The sequence below is a fragment of the Euleptes europaea genome, chromosome 15 (assembly GCF_029931775.1).
Source record: "Euleptes europaea isolate rEulEur1 chromosome 15, rEulEur1.hap1, whole genome shotgun sequence".
NCBI lineage: Eukaryota > Metazoa > Chordata > Lepidosauria > Squamata > Sphaerodactylidae > Euleptes > Euleptes europaea.
In genome coordinates, this window is record NC_079326.1 from 59,762,709 (window position 1) to 59,777,939 (window position 15,231).

Here is a 15,231-nt window from a genome sequence, read left to right on the forward strand (position 1 = left end):
AGTCCCACGTCACCTTACACTGGACTCTTCTACTTCAGACCAGCACGACTACCCTCTAGAAACCTGGTTATGGTGTACATCTTCTTGTATTGTCTGCCAACACGTAAATGAATTCTCAGGAATTGTTAGAAAGGTGAGATTTCGCTTGAGTCTATGCTAATATTCAAGTACTTGAAGGGCGGTCATATAGAGGATGGTGCTGAGTTGTTTTCTGTTGCTCTAGAACCAGAACCAACGGGTTGAAATTAAATCAAAAGAGTTTCCATCTAGGCATTAGGAAGAATTTTCTAACAGTTAGAGCGGCTTCTCAATGGAACAGGCTTCCTTGGGAGGTGGTGGGCGCTCCTTCCCTGGAGGTTTTTAAGCAGAGGATAGATGGCTATCTGTCAGCAATGCTGATTCTATGACCTTAGGCAGTTCATGAGAGGGAGGGCATCTTGGCCATCTTCTGGGCATGGTAGGGGTCACTGGGGATGTGGGGGGGAGTTGACCCTGGTGGTCCCTTCCAACTCTATGATTCTATTATATTAATAGTTGCACATCTCTAGGAACTGTAGAAAAGAATAATTGTGCAAGAAGTTCTTTTTTAAAAAAATATTCCTGATTGTTCCTGTTTAAATTGTTTCCCAGTCCCGCCACGCTGGCTTCTACATGGGAGCATCCATGTCCATCTGAGACTGGGGCCACAGGCAGGGGCTGAGGAGGGGGATGGCTCTCCACGTTCACGGAGCCTGCCTGTTTCTGCTGCTGATTCCTCGCGTGGTCACCCCAGCGGCCTTCGCTCACGAAGACTACCCTGCTGATGAAGGGGACCAGGTGTCCAATAACGAAAACAATCTGATCTTTGATGACTATCGAGGGAAAGGTTGTGTGGATGACAGTGGTTTTGTATACAAACTGGGAGAGCGGTTTTTCCCCGGGCATTCCAACTGCCCGTGTGTCTGTACTGAGGATGGGCCTGTTTGTGACCAGCCAGAATGCCCCAAAATCCACCCAAAGTGTACTAAAGTAGAACACAATGGATGCTGTCCAGAATGCAAAGAAGTGAAGAATTTTTGTGAATATCAAGAGAAAAGTTACAAAATTTTGGAAGAATTTAAGGTAAGACCAACCCAATTCATTCCATCTCTATATCTATAGATATAGAAACATTTAAAAGCATGTATAAACAGTACCAAATACTACTTTATCAGGCTTTCGGTTCAGCATTTCCAGATTCCCTATCCTGTAGTCTAATTGATATTTGTGAAAACAGGTTTATTCTACTCTCTAGCTTCAGTGGTTAGTCTGTTAACTGTCAAGGTAGCTAATCCATACTGGCAGGTCCATAGCTATGGGGGGCATTAGATGCAATGTCTCCGAAGAACTATGATATGCCTCCTCCCTGAATTCCTAGAATTTTAAAAAATAAGTTTCTAGTCCTTTTTGTGGTGGAGATATAAGGGGAAATGTATGAGCAATTTTTGTTCCAATTACTTGAGAATGAATGGAGGAGAGAAACCGGCAAGATGGCAGGAGGTGAGTCAGTTACTCTCTTCCTGACCAAATTCACAATTTTTCCTTGAGCCCTTTGCATCTTTCTTGTTTGTTTCTCTCCTCTTTGATGTCCTCAGTAACAAGTGAGGACACTGGGCAGAAAAAACTGGAGTGAGAGTTATATGACTTTGGGTTGCCTGCTCTGTTGACGTTGGGAAATTTACCTCAAAGGGCCATGAAAGGGGACACAGGAAGAGAATAGTCAGCCAGATACTGTTTTAAATCATTAACGGTAAACCATCTTGCTGTAACTTGCCTGTGTGAAAGACTAAGAGCCTCTGAGCAAGTGCAGAATGCCTTTTACTCATCAGTGAGTCTCCACCACTCTGCTCTGACCCGTACCCCTGAAAGAACTGAAGAGGCACAATCCACAGGCAGGTTTACTTCCTACAACAGAAGTAAAGAAGTGCTTCACTACAGAAGGCCAAAGGGCTGAGGGGCCGTAATATCCAGGCAGTCTTAAGCCCTACAGCCTCTCACTGCAGAAAAATAAGGACTTTGGGAGGGTAACCACACACAGTATAACCACACACATTGGCCTACCTGGTAATAGGGGATATTTCCTAGGAAGGAGGAAGTGTTTTACAGTCAGGTTTAGAAATCTCTAATTTTAATAAGGCAATTATTAGTTGGTATCTACCCCCCCTTAGCTTTCCCAACCGAGTTTTGAACCCTACCCAGTGTTCTTATGCTCTGCAGCAGTTCTTGAGAGAAGAACGTAGGTCCAAGAATTAAATCAGCCCAGGACTCACCGTGTGATCCTAGAAGTGAAGGTGTGCCATACTGCAAAGAAACAGCTTCTTCAGACGTTTCCGTTCCTGCTTCCTTGGGGTAACTCCTAGACATATAAACTGGAGAGGGGGAGCCGGAGGTCTGGCACTAATAGTTCAACTGTGTTTTTCATTCAGCACATAGTTAATTTCCATGTTATTTTGGAATGTTTCCATCTCTTCAGAGCTGCATCATTGTGACACACAGCTCGCATGCGCTTTATGTCTAGCAGTGTGTGCAAGTGTTAATAGTGTGACCTCGCTATGGGAATGCTGGACCCCACCCATTACATCAGGCCCCACCCAATGATGATGCCTCCCCCCCAGTGAACTCTTCACCATAACATTTCTGGCTATGGACCTAAATACCAGACAGACTATTAGATATCCTCGGGGGGAATTCAGAAAGTGGATGGGAAACAGAAAGTATTAAGTTTTCTTTGGTAGTGTCAGATTCTAAACTGCCCACCTCAATGAGGGGAGAGCCTTGCTTTTGTGACAGTAATTTCTTCCTGCAGAAAGAAGCAAAGTCTCCCAGGCTGGTGTCTGGCCCATTTGGGCCGTGGGGCCTCTAGGGCTGTGAGAGACACCCCCACCCATGGCAAACTCCACAGTCTGCTTTTTTTTCTTGCTTTCCAGTCCAAATATCTGGCCTTTTTCAAAAATTGAAAATTGCTTTCATTTCTTTTGGAGGAGTATAGGCAGCACTTGGATTTTCCTGTGTGTGTGTGTGTGTGTGTGTGTGTGTGGTGTGTGGATAAAGGCTACTAGAAACACAATTGTTTCACTTTACTGCAGGAGTAGGATTGGGGTGGTATATGTGGTTTCAATATGGCAGTTGACCTTAGACCTTAGAAACGCCAATGAAGATGAGCCAAAATGGACCCAGTCCGTTTGTATTCTGTAGCCGTGCAGGAAAAGTCAGTGGTTTATGGGCAGTTCCTCTGTTGTCAGCACATTAACTGGCTCTAAGTCATATTCTTAATGCAGGAACGTATTTTGTTCCTACGAAGTCTGCTCTGCTGGTCAAATGATCTTCTGCGATGGAAATCATGGTGCCTCTCCCGATTGTCTGGTTGTCTCCGACTCGAATGCTCTCAAGCAGTTATACTCCAATTACACCGAAGCCAATCTTTTGATACATGTTACTTTCAGCACCGAAAAGCCTCTTCAAGTCTGAAAATGAGAGCCTCTGAAATGGGAAAGGAATTGCTTTATTCAGAGGAGACCGATCACCCCCGTCAGGTTTAAGGGATTTTTTGTTTTATCACACACAGCTCTTCAGAACCTCAAACCGGGGGTCCTTCCCCTCCTGTGTTCCAGAGGTACTTAGCTTGCAATATCAGTGCCAAGCTTCTGTGTTCCCCAGAAGACATAACTGCAGGATGTAGACCTTTCGCTAGGGAAGGCCTCTCTCTTGTAGATTTTTTTCTTTTTAATTAAAGTTCTTATAAAGCCTGTGGGTTTATACTGGTAGGAAGATCTCTTCAAAGTGGAAGAGATCTTCAGAGTGATCTCTGGTTTACGCCATGTGCACATGTGCACATGTGAGCATACCCTGTATGTGTTCCCATGTTTGAACCAGGTGGTCAGGTCATAGCTGTAAGTTTGTAAGTGATAGTTTAAGAACAGGATTGTGGTGCTTCTTAGGGAATCAAGTTCACACGAGACTGGCTCTTTTGGAATCGAGACAGAAGTTCTTCATTAGAGTAGAACGTCATACTGGCCAGGAAACGGCAGAGACTGCAGCAGTCTAATGATCTGTCTGTGTCAGGATGGACAGAGATAGACGAGAGGACATCATCTGTCCCTCATGGAGACTAGACATAGAAAGGGAAGACAAAATGGTAGGCCGGAAGGAAGTTTCCCGGAGAATAGCAATCTAAATTTCAAAGGGACAAGAGCCATGCAGATTTAAGGAATGATGAAGAGAGTTGTGACCTCTCTGTCTTTCTGGCACCATCATTTACTTTGCTTTATCCAGTTCAGTCATGGATTTCAACTAATTTACTATATTGAGTTTATTTTGTAGTATCTGTCTTCATGATGGTAAATAGATTTTCTCCAATCTCCGCTTTTGTTTTAAATCAGGAGGCCTGTTTTGAGAACACAAGCACTCACCCCTCCACTGCCACCACCCAAAAAGAGCCACTAATGTTTTCTGCAATGAGATTGTCAGAGTTTCCTTCCCTGCAAAACTAGAATGAAATTTCCTTGCTGCCTGGGAATCCCCTTGTGGAAAAAGGCACAAAATTATCCCCGTGATAGCTGATGAAGGTGAAGAATGAGCCATGAAGTTAAAATAGTCTGTTTTCATACAGTTGCAGGTCATGTCCAATTACAGATACAGGAAGTAGAAAAATGAAGCCATAGTTCTTAAGTACTGGTTAGAAGTCCAGGGAGACATGACTGTGTGACACTGGTGGCATAGACTGTTGCCCCATATCACCCCATTCTTCTGGCTCTGGAGCAACCACAATGACATGACCCTTCAGCTCCATTGTCTCATTTTCAAAGCTTCATGGGAGCCATTTCCCACAGTTTTCCCTCCTATGCCACTGCAGGGCTTTTTTTTTTTTAAAAAAAGATAACTGCTATTCGCTGTATACCACTATAACATTATAATTATCTCTTATTTGTTTCCATTTCAAATATCAGTTCCTATGAATTTCCAGTTTTCTTTTTTTAAATGAAGCATTCAACCCTTATCATTGCAAAGATGTAAGGGGAAAGGTACAGGCCTGGAAAGGGATGGGTAGGGGAAGCTGTCAGATGGGTGGACTGGGCAGAAATTCCCTGCCCAACTGATAGTTTCAAATTCCACTGCACAGTGATTTCTTCGCATAGTAGATGAATGAAACATAAGATGTGAGGTGGTTCTTCAGGTGAAGGGTGTGATACTATTTGTATACTGAGATTGCAACACAACAACAACAAAAGGGGTGGTGAGTCACAGTAGGGAATGTAATAACCACATAAGTGGAAGGAAAAAGTTTTAAAAAAAGACTTCGAAAGGTGTTCAGAAAACTCCCCATGCAGAAGCTCCATTGTCAGTGTGCATATGCCTCTGGGTTTGTCGTGATAATGAAAGCAAAGGGGAGAACATTTGCCACATGGAAGGGGCCAAATGTGGATCCCCACCATGCAGGATCATCCAAAAATATTCTACACAGAATTCATGTGTATCATTCTTAGTATAATCGAAGCAAAATGCAACTTAAATGGATGTAGGTTTCCATTCTCATATATAAAGAGATGCATAGGATATGATACTTTTAAAGTGCTGGGGACACTTGCAGATTATTTCTCGGTGCTGTAGGAGCTTGTGGCAAAATTCTTCTGGAGGACCAAGGGATGCAGGTGGGATTGCGGGGCCGTTCTGTTCGGGTGAGCAAATCAGTTCTGGGGCCTGTTTTGACTCTTGCGTATGGTCTTGTCATCCAATTAATAACTGTCTTGATAACCTTGTCAAGCACGGATGATCCATTAATTATGAGCACTTTTGTTTTGGGATATCCAACATCTGCTCCCTTGCTGGTTATCCTGAAACAAGTTTCAATCAATGCAATTATATTAGCAAAAGTTCACATTATACCTATATTGCCTTTCATGTGTGTGTCATTGCATTTCAGCAGATATTAAATTATTCACAATGTTAGGTCAGGCGCATCCTCTCAGGTGCAAATTGAAACCGCATAACTGCAGAGCACCTTTTCTGGCAAATATTACGTCTTCTGTTCAACGAAGCTCAGATAATATAATGGCTTTTTAAAACATTTGACTCAGACCATTTAGTTTTGAACTTGGCCAGGTGGGTTGGAGGGGAAGAGCAGGCCAGGCCAAGGCCAAAGGCCAGGGGACCCTTCTGACCACTGGGGAAGACATCGATTTTACTAGTTTTATTTCCCCCCTCCTAGGGTTACCAACCTCCAGGTAATAGCTGGAGATCTCCTGCTATTACAACTGATCTCCAGCCCACAGAGATCAGTTCATCTGGAGAAAATGGTCGCTTTGGCCATTGGACTCTACCTGGCAACCCTCCCCCACCCCGCAGCCTGGATGACTGTGAAGCTGTACTAAACTGGTAGGGACTTTGAACTAGGCCTACCAACCTTTCCCAGCTTGTTTTCTGAGAGGGAAAAGACCCTTCAGCTTAGTTCTGCCTTGAAAGCTCTCACCTTATTGTGGAGTGGAGTCCACCTTGGAGTGGTGGACTCTGATCTGAAGAACCGGGTTGGATTCCCCACTCCTCCACATGAAGCCTCCTGGGTGACCTTGGGCTAGTCACACTCTCTCAGCCCCACCTACCTCACAGGGTGTCTGTTGTGGAGAGAGGAAGGGAAGGTGATTGTAGGCCGGTTTGATTCTTCTTTAAGTGGTAGAGAAAGTTGACATATAAAAACCAGCTCTTCTTCTCCACACAACCTCACATCCCTGAAGCAAACAGGATGAAACCCTCTGGGCAGCCGGCCGGCCGGCCAGTGATGCTTGTCGCCAGGAGTTTTGCACACCTGGTTATAAAGGACCAAAGAAAGGTGTCCGGTGGGCCCCCAAAAGAGCCCCCTTCTAAAAGGAGCCCCTTCCTCCCCTGAAGAAGGCACGTGGTTGGGTTGGTTTTTCTCTCCACAATATCACCAGAGACCCATCCTTTTTATTTTGAGTTCATGTGCTGCTTGGAACTCTGCACACAAAAGCATTTTCAATAATGTGTCTTATCCTTTAATAAGAGGAACTATGAACAATGTAAGCTTGCCGACAGAACTCAGTTGCTGAAAACCAGACAAGAGAAACAGAACATCAATCAAATGGGAAAGTATGATTTATTATCTCCCTCCTAGCAAAATTACAGGGACGCTGCCTATGCCACTGTATCTGAAATTACTGACTGACTATATTTCTGTCAGGACTGATAAAAGCAATACATATTTAAGTAGAAGGGCATGCCAGACAATGAGCTACAGTAATGCCTATATTAAAAGTAAATAGTTCCTCGTGGCACATCTGGTGAAAGGAAACCTGTCTGGGCGAGGAACAGAGCCGAGGAACATCCCCACTTTTCAAAGGCAGGCAAGAGCTGTTTATTTAGTTCCATTTTATTGTTTTGATTCATAACCTGTCCTTCTTTCTGAGACTCAAGGATTACAAAATTAGAAAAAAACAACGCAATAAAATATAAATTAAAAACCAGAGAACTATGCGGCACAAGCAAGCAAATACATTCAGTAGATGGTGCAGTAACTACAAAAACTTTTCCCCTTTATGAAAGCACCTGTCTGACTAATTCCATTAACTGCACCTCTAGCCCCTTAATAAAAATGCCCTCCCGAACAATTTCCATTTCAATCATTCTGCAGAAGGAGTGGTGAAGCGTGGGGGGCCTCCCGAGGCAGGCTGTTCCAAAAATCAAAAAATGTTCCAAGGAAGTGCCCTGCTGGACCAGACCAGTAAAACTATTTCCCAAAAACTTCATTGGGTGCCCCTGAGTTCTAGTACTACAGGAGAGGGTAAAAAGGTTAGCTGCACTTTCTCCACCCCATATACCTGGATTTGTAACCCTCTTTCATGCCTCCCCCGGTCTTCTAAACTGACAAGCCCCAGTCGCGGCAGCCTGTCCTCACGGGAAAGGTGCTCTGATCCCCTCAGCATCATCTGGCCCTCCCTCTTCGGCAACTCTGCAATATCCTTTTCGAGATGTGGCAGCCAGAAATGTACACAGTATTCTGAGTGAGGCAACGCTATGGACCTGTATAGAGGCATTATAGTACTGGCCGTTTGATCTTCAATTACTTTCCTAATAATCCCCATCATGGAGTTCGCCTTTTTCACCGCTGCTGCAGCACTCAGAGTCGACGTTTTTATTAAAACTATCCACAACAGCCTCAAGATCATTTTCCTCCGAGTCTCAGCCAATTCAGCTCCATCAGCATGTATTTCGAGTTAACATTTTCTTGTTCCAGTGAGCATCACCTTGCACTTATATTGAACTTCGTTTGCCATGCTGTTGCCCACGCTCACCCAATTTAGAGAGAGCCTCCTAAAGCTTTCTGAAGTATATAATGTCTATTGGTCTGGATCCCCCTTATCAATATATCTGTTTGCCTGCTCAAAGGACTCCAAATGGTTGGTGAGGCAGGACTTCCTTTGCAGAGGCTGTGCTAATTTTCCCTCAGCAGGCTCTGTTTCTCAATGTGCTTGATAATTCCCTCTTTAATGACAGATGTTAAGCTAAATGGCCTGTAATTCCCTGGATCCCCCCTGTGAGTTACGTGTCATCAAGTCGTTTCCGACCAAAGAAGACCTTGTGAATTAATGACCTCGAAAACATCCTATCGTTAACAGCCTTGCTTAGGTCTTGCAAACTGAGGGCCGTGGTTTCCTTTATAGAGTCAATCCATCTCATGTTAGGTCTTCCTCTTTTCCCACTGCCTTCAGTTTTTCCTAGCATGATTGTCTTTTCCAGTGAGTTCTGTCTTCTCATGACATGATCAAAGTGCCATAGCCTCAGTTTAGCCATTTTAGCTTCCAGAGAGTATTCAGGCTCGATTTGATCTAGAACCTACTTATTTGTCTTTTTGGCAGTCCATGGTAGCCATAAAACTCTCCCCGAACACCATATTTCAAGTCAATCAATTTTCTTTCTTCTCTGGTTTCCCCCCCCCCAAAAAAAAACCTTTTAAAAACTGTTGTGACATTTTGCCACTTTATAGTCCTCCAGCACTGAGACTGATTTTAGCAACAAGTTACATGAACAGTAGATCAACAGTTTTACCTTTGAATACCTTGAGAATCCTTTTGCACCTGGAGATTTATTCGTTTTCATTTTGCCTGGTGGTCCTAGAACATCACCTCTCGTTTGCTCAGTTTGACTCCATTTTTTAGAGACCCTTCCTGAAAGCAACAGTTCAATATTGTGTCCTCGGTGTCGTATCGCCTGGGAACTGTGTAGGCACAAGCCAGCTGTGGAGATAGACTACTCAGCTTCTCGAAGGTTTTTGCTTCTGAGGAGCACTCCCAAACAGTCACGTGCCAGAGGCAGGGAGCGCTCCCCTCCCTCCGATTTCGCTTTGCTGCCGTAGATGTCTTCTAACTACTTCTATTCATCGGCGGAAAGAATTTCTGAGGAGATGGCTGTTTTCAAAAAAGAAGAAGAATTGGTTTTTATATGCCGACTTTCTCTGCCACTTAAGGGAGACTCCAACCGGCTTACAATCACCTTCCCTTCCCCTCCCCACAACAGACACCCTGTGAGGTAGGTGGGGCTGAGAGAGCTGTGACTAGCCCAAGGTCACCCAGCTGGCTTCACGTGGAGGAGTGGGGAAACCAACCCGGTTCTCCAGATTAGACTCTGCCACTCATGTGGAGGAGCGGGGAATCAAAGCCGGTTCCCCAGATGAGACTCCGCCGCTCCAAACCACCGCTCTTAACCACTACGCCCCGCTGGCTCTCCAAGAGCAAGAAATATAACACCAAAATGGCTCCGAGTGAGGAGCAGGGTGAGTGCCTCTTCTGTTCGGGCTGGAGATTTGTAGCATCCCCACTGGTTTCGGGCCTGAGACCCTGGGCTCAGCTGCATCCATTCTCACTGAGACGTGGCAACCAGCAGGAGGCCTGTGGACCGGGATATGGGGGAGGGGGGGCGCGGTGCCAGCTGTGGTGTCATGTGACATAGTGTAGCTCTAGGAACTGCTGGAAACTCTATGGTAAAGCTGTAGGAGGTGAAATGACGCCACTGCCAGGGTCACAGGGTTTTTCATTTTTTTCTCCTCCCCCCGGCAGTAGGTAGTGGGGTATCCCTTGCCCTGACTGGAGGCCTGGCATCCTTACCTGGTCAATGATGGTGGTGGAAAGTGCCATCAAGTCACAGCTGACTCACGGCCACCCCTCGTGGGGTTTTCAAGGTAAGGGACGGTCAGAGGTGACTGGCCATACAGCCTGCCTCCCCGTACTAACCTTGGACTTCCTCAGTGGTCTCCCATCCAAATACTAGCCAAGGTGGTCCCTGCTTAGCTTCCAAGATCTGACGAGACGGGGCCATCCAGGTCAGGGCTGCTTGATTAATGGAAGGTTTTTAATCAGCCACCTCAGATTGAATAGAGGTCTGTCCCTCTTTTAGATGTTTTATGTCTTCAGACCTTTCCCTAAGTGGGGCCGGGATAGCTGGAGTCTCCTCTGCTTTCGATTGAGCGGCGGCCGTTTTAGTTGGCCCTTGTGGTTTTCTCTTTAGATGCTTCCTTTTGCCTGCCAGGTAGGGTTGCCAACCTCCAGGTACTAGCTGGAGATCTCCTGCTATTACAACTGATCTCCAGCCGACAGAGGTCAGATCACCTGGAGAAAATGGCCGCTTTGGCAATTGGACTCTATGGCATTGAAGTCCTCCCTCCTCCACAAACCCCGCCCTCCTCGGGCTCTGCCCCAAAAAACCTCCCACCGGTAGCGAAGAAGAACCTGGCAACCCTACTGCCAGGGTGTCCAAATCTCAGCCAGCATCTTTTAATCAAGATGGGCAGTAGCAAGGAGACCCACTCCCCAAAGATTTCTTTGGGGGTTACAAGTCCAGTAGTAGCCAGGCCACTGCCGGCAGCCCCTGGGACTATTTTGGGGGCAGGGAGTGGTTACAAAAAACGAGGAGTTTTTGCAATGCCTAGGGGTGGCCCATGGCAACACTTCCAGTTTTCACCAACAGCAATGTCAGTGCTCTTTCACTTCCTCACAGAGACGGTTTTCAAAGCAACAGGAAGGAAACTGCCTGGTTTATGGACCTGCTGAAGCCCATCCTCAGACCCCTTGGGGGCTGAAGACCACAGGTTACGAACCCCTGCCTTAGGCATACTCCGCTAGGGGAAATCTTGGCTGAAGACACCTCTAAAAGCCCAAGGAGAGGAAGCCGGTGTGTTGCTGGGTGTGTGCCCCCCGTGCGCGCGGGTGCTCAAACGCGCAGCTGGGATTTTTTCATCTCAGTTCACCGTAAGGGTATGAAGCCATGAGATGGTTGGCAAGAATCAGGAAGGGGAGATTATTCTGACCCACAAGGGAAGCACGCTAATCCGATAATACTCTAATCCTATAAAGATTCCCCCCTCCCACAAAACCTCTGTATCTTCTCTGTAGTACCCAGGGAGAGATAAGCCATGGAAAATCTGTGCAGCGTTTATTATTCACTGCCAGAAGAGACCATGACATCGAGGAATGTTTGCATTCCTTCTTTATGACATTTCAAATCTGTGTGTAGAATTATGTACATTTTGCTTAAATGGCCCATGTTGTTCTGAAGCAGGTCCTTGAAGTTCTGCAGAACTCAACCTTTTTTTAAAGGAGCTGTAAGCAGGCATCAAAAGGTGGACCAATAATAGGGTTGCCAACCTCCAGGTGGTGGCTGGAGATCTCGTGCTATTAAAACTGATCTCCAACCAAGAGAGATAAGTTCCCCTGGAGAAAATGGCCACTTTGGCCATTGGACTCTATGGCATTGAAATCCCCCCTCCCCAAATCTCCCGCCTGTGGTAAAGAGGGACCTGGCAACCCTACTTGTAGGAGTGGACTTGGGTGCCCACAGGCCTCCATGACCTCTTCCAGAGGGCAGAAGCCGGCAAGTGATTCTGGGACTTTTTGCCACTTTGCTACTGGCTTACACAGAAGCTCACGCCTCCATTTTGCCCTGATCCTGTTTAACATCTCCATGAAGCTGCTGGGAGAGGGTCATCTGGAGATTTGCAGGGGAAATGAAATCGTATAGTTTTATCCATCCAACTGCAGGGAGGTGGTGGAAATACAAAGGAAGTACTCCCTTAGCCAAAGAAACATTAATTTGTAGAATTCTCTGCCAGAGTATATACTGTTGTCTCTAGTTTGGTTAGCTTTAAATAGATGTTAGCAAAATTTATGGGGTACAGGTCTGTCAGTAGCTAGGATGACTAACTGGATTATCTCTGCTGAGAGAAGTGACCTTCTGAATCCCATAGCTGGAAGCCAGCAACAACAGGGAGCAGATTTGGCCTCTGGGCCTCCCAGGTGATAGAATTCCCTTCCCAAGAGGAAGGGCTCACATCTGCATTTCAGGGCTTCTAGAATTAGGGTTGCCAGGTCCCTTTTCACCACCAGTGGGAGGTTTTGGGGGCAGAGCCTGAGGGTGGGGTTTGGGGAGGGGAGGGACTTCAATGCCATAGAGTCCAATTGGCAAAGCAGCCATTTTCTCCAGGTGAACTAATCTCTATTGGCTGGAGATCAGTTGTAATAGCAGGAGATCTCCAGCTAGTACATATCTAGAGTGGAATATCTATCTATCTATCTATCTATCTATCTATCTATCTATCTATCTATCTATCTATCTATCTATCTATCTATCTATCTATCGTCCAGTCTATAATTATATATACCGTATATATGATTCTGGAAGACCTTGGGGGATATTTTATGATTGTCTCCCTGTCTCTTCAATTTTCTTTTTATTTGCTTTACTTAAATATTTACTGCTGCTTATGAAAGTGTAATTTGGTTGGTACAGGAGGGTTAATTCTGTAATGTACCTCATATTGTCTGGCATGTATTGTGTGGTTTTTGTGGTTTTGTGAATTACCTTGAGTGCCCTTACTGGGCAGTTACTGAATATATTAGGTAATGTATGTGGACAAGCAGGTATAATCCAAAGGTCTGTTGTTCATCGGTCTCAGAATAAGACGAGGTGTTTTGTGGTCTCTGTTACTCCCAACGCACAGCAGCAGTAGTGGGCAGAATGCAGAGTTTTGGTGACGTGTCCCCTGAGTTCTGCAATTGGCAGGACTTTCAGTCTCGTAACATAAAAGCCCACCTATGGCCAGAAGTTGTAAGGAGGCTTAGATGGTGGGGGAGCTCTTTGCTTTCCCCTAGTAGTGCCTGCAGCTTCTCCCCTTTCTGTCTCCCCTTCCACCTTTCAGCTTTTCTTCCCCCACCCCACCCCCGCCGGAAGCCCATTTCCTTCTCTCCATCCCACGCACCCACCTACATTTTTCTGTTACCCTCCCCCATATTCAGCTTTCCCTTTTAATCTTTTTTTATTCTCATCCCTACAGGTTTACCTCCCCCCCTTACATTTTTAAAGTCTGTCTCTCCCTCCCCTATAGTGACACTAACCGAGACTTGGATTCTCAGCAGTGTTGCAAGATCTTGCGAGATCTTGGTGGGATTCTTTTCTTAAAGAAGCAGATGTTGCTTTTTTGATTTAGGGTTTTTTTTAACCCTACAATGTATTTTAATATATCTTTCTACAAACTTGGGCTTACAGAAATATATCTGTACATGGCCCCATCATGTGGATTTTCTGATCCACGCACTGAGACTGTTCAGAATGTGGGACCTGCAAGGGCTTGTGGGGGCATCTCATTTCCCCCTGTATCTCCTCCCCCACTATTTCCTCTTCCCCATCTCTGGCAGCCACAAACCTCTTCTCTCTTTACAGCTCTCTTCTTCCCACCCACCAGACAACCTACCTTTATCTACACCCCTGCCTGTCCTCCGCTTTCCCTTCTTCCCCATCCCTGGCAGCCTCTCCCTCAGAAAAGTCTAGCCAAGTTGATCGGTGGTCGTCAGGACAGGACCAGCCAAAGTTGCACAGTGGCTGCCACTGGGCCTGCTTCCTTCTTTCCTTCCCACCCACCCACCAGCCAAACTACCTTTGTCTGCCCGCATGGCATCAGCTTTCCCTCTTTCCCCATCCCTGACATCCTCTCTCTGTGAACAGTCTGGCTGGCCTGCACAGAGTCTGGGCCCAGTTGTGTGGGGGCCTCTGCTGGGCCAGGTTTAGTTGCATGGTGGCTTCCACTACTGAGCTAGGTTGAGTTGTGTGGGAGAGAGTTGTCCGGTAGTCACTGCTGGGCCCTGTCCCCAGTGAGTCTGCCTCCATCAGGGGACATGACAGAGGAGGGGGAAGGATATTCCTTGGACTGTTTTGGCCTCCCAATCTATTTTGGCCTCCCAATGGGTGTGTGTGGGGGGGAACAAGGTTTGGAAGGTTGTTTGCCTAGCAACCTCCAACAGACACTGAGAGTTCAACGGGCATTCTTTCCTTAAAGCTACAGGCATTGTTTCTCTTATTTGGGGGAGTTTCAATCCCCCATTTCTTTTCTTTTTTTCCTAATTTTTCAGATTTGTCTGCAGCCTTAGGACTTCCTTTAGGTCTGTACAGAAATCCCCGAAGTGTGTTCCTAGCTCCATTTTGCTGCTCTGTTGATCATATGGAGTAGGGGGTCACTGGGGGTGTGTGGGGGAGGTAGTTGTGAGTTTCCTGCATTGTTCAGGGGGTTGGACTAGATGACCCTGGTGGTCCCTTCCAACTCTATGATTCTATATCCTCTATGGCATGGTTGGGAAATAGTTATATTGATATAGGGAGCCAAGTCAAATAAATAAAACCATCTCTGAATCACATTCCTAAGGGCATCCCCCAGCCCCAATAGTCAGCTCCCATTCTCCGTTTCTAAACAAACTAAGCTTTCATCCCTCCTGATTGCTGATTTCATCCACTTGCTTGACTGCTGTGAAGGTGAAAGTTCCTGGTCTATTTTGGGATTCCTTTTAACACCTTCTAGATCTCTACCTCTCGAGCATGAGGTTCCTTTCAATCCCCAGCCATTTCCCTCAAGATCAGAGGCATCTAAGCAAAGATGAAAGTCATCTCCTTTTCTACTTTAAAAAAAAAAAAGCATCCTTGAACAGTCTGGGACTTCCCCCCCCCCCGCCCCTTAACCATCTCTTCCCATTTCTAGCCCTCAGCCGTGGCTCTAATTATAAAAGCACTTTTGCCCTTGATTTGTCTGATTCATCTTCTTTCCAGCTCTTCTGTTGGCTCCCTTCTCATCTTCTAGCAGAAATTACCATTACAATAAACATCTCCTTCAGAACCAGCATTGTCTTGAGCATCATTAATATTTACAGCTGTTCTACAGATATAAAT

At 45.9% G+C, this 15,231-nt stretch overlaps 1 protein-coding gene across 1 annotated transcript in view; it reads left to right on the forward strand.

Moving 5' to 3' along the window:
* The first annotated feature begins 702 nt into the window (after positions 1 to 702).
* VWC2L (von Willebrand factor C domain containing 2 like) overlaps positions 703 to 15,231 on the forward strand; it is a 59,229-nt gene continuing 44,700 nt past the window's right edge. The window contains exon 1 of the mRNA XM_056861516.1: positions 703 to 1,101. Within this exon, the coding sequence (XP_056717494.1) occupies positions 709 to 1,101 (393 nt within the window). The 5' untranslated portion in view covers positions 703 to 708. The remainder of the gene's footprint in view (positions 1,102 to 15,231) is intronic.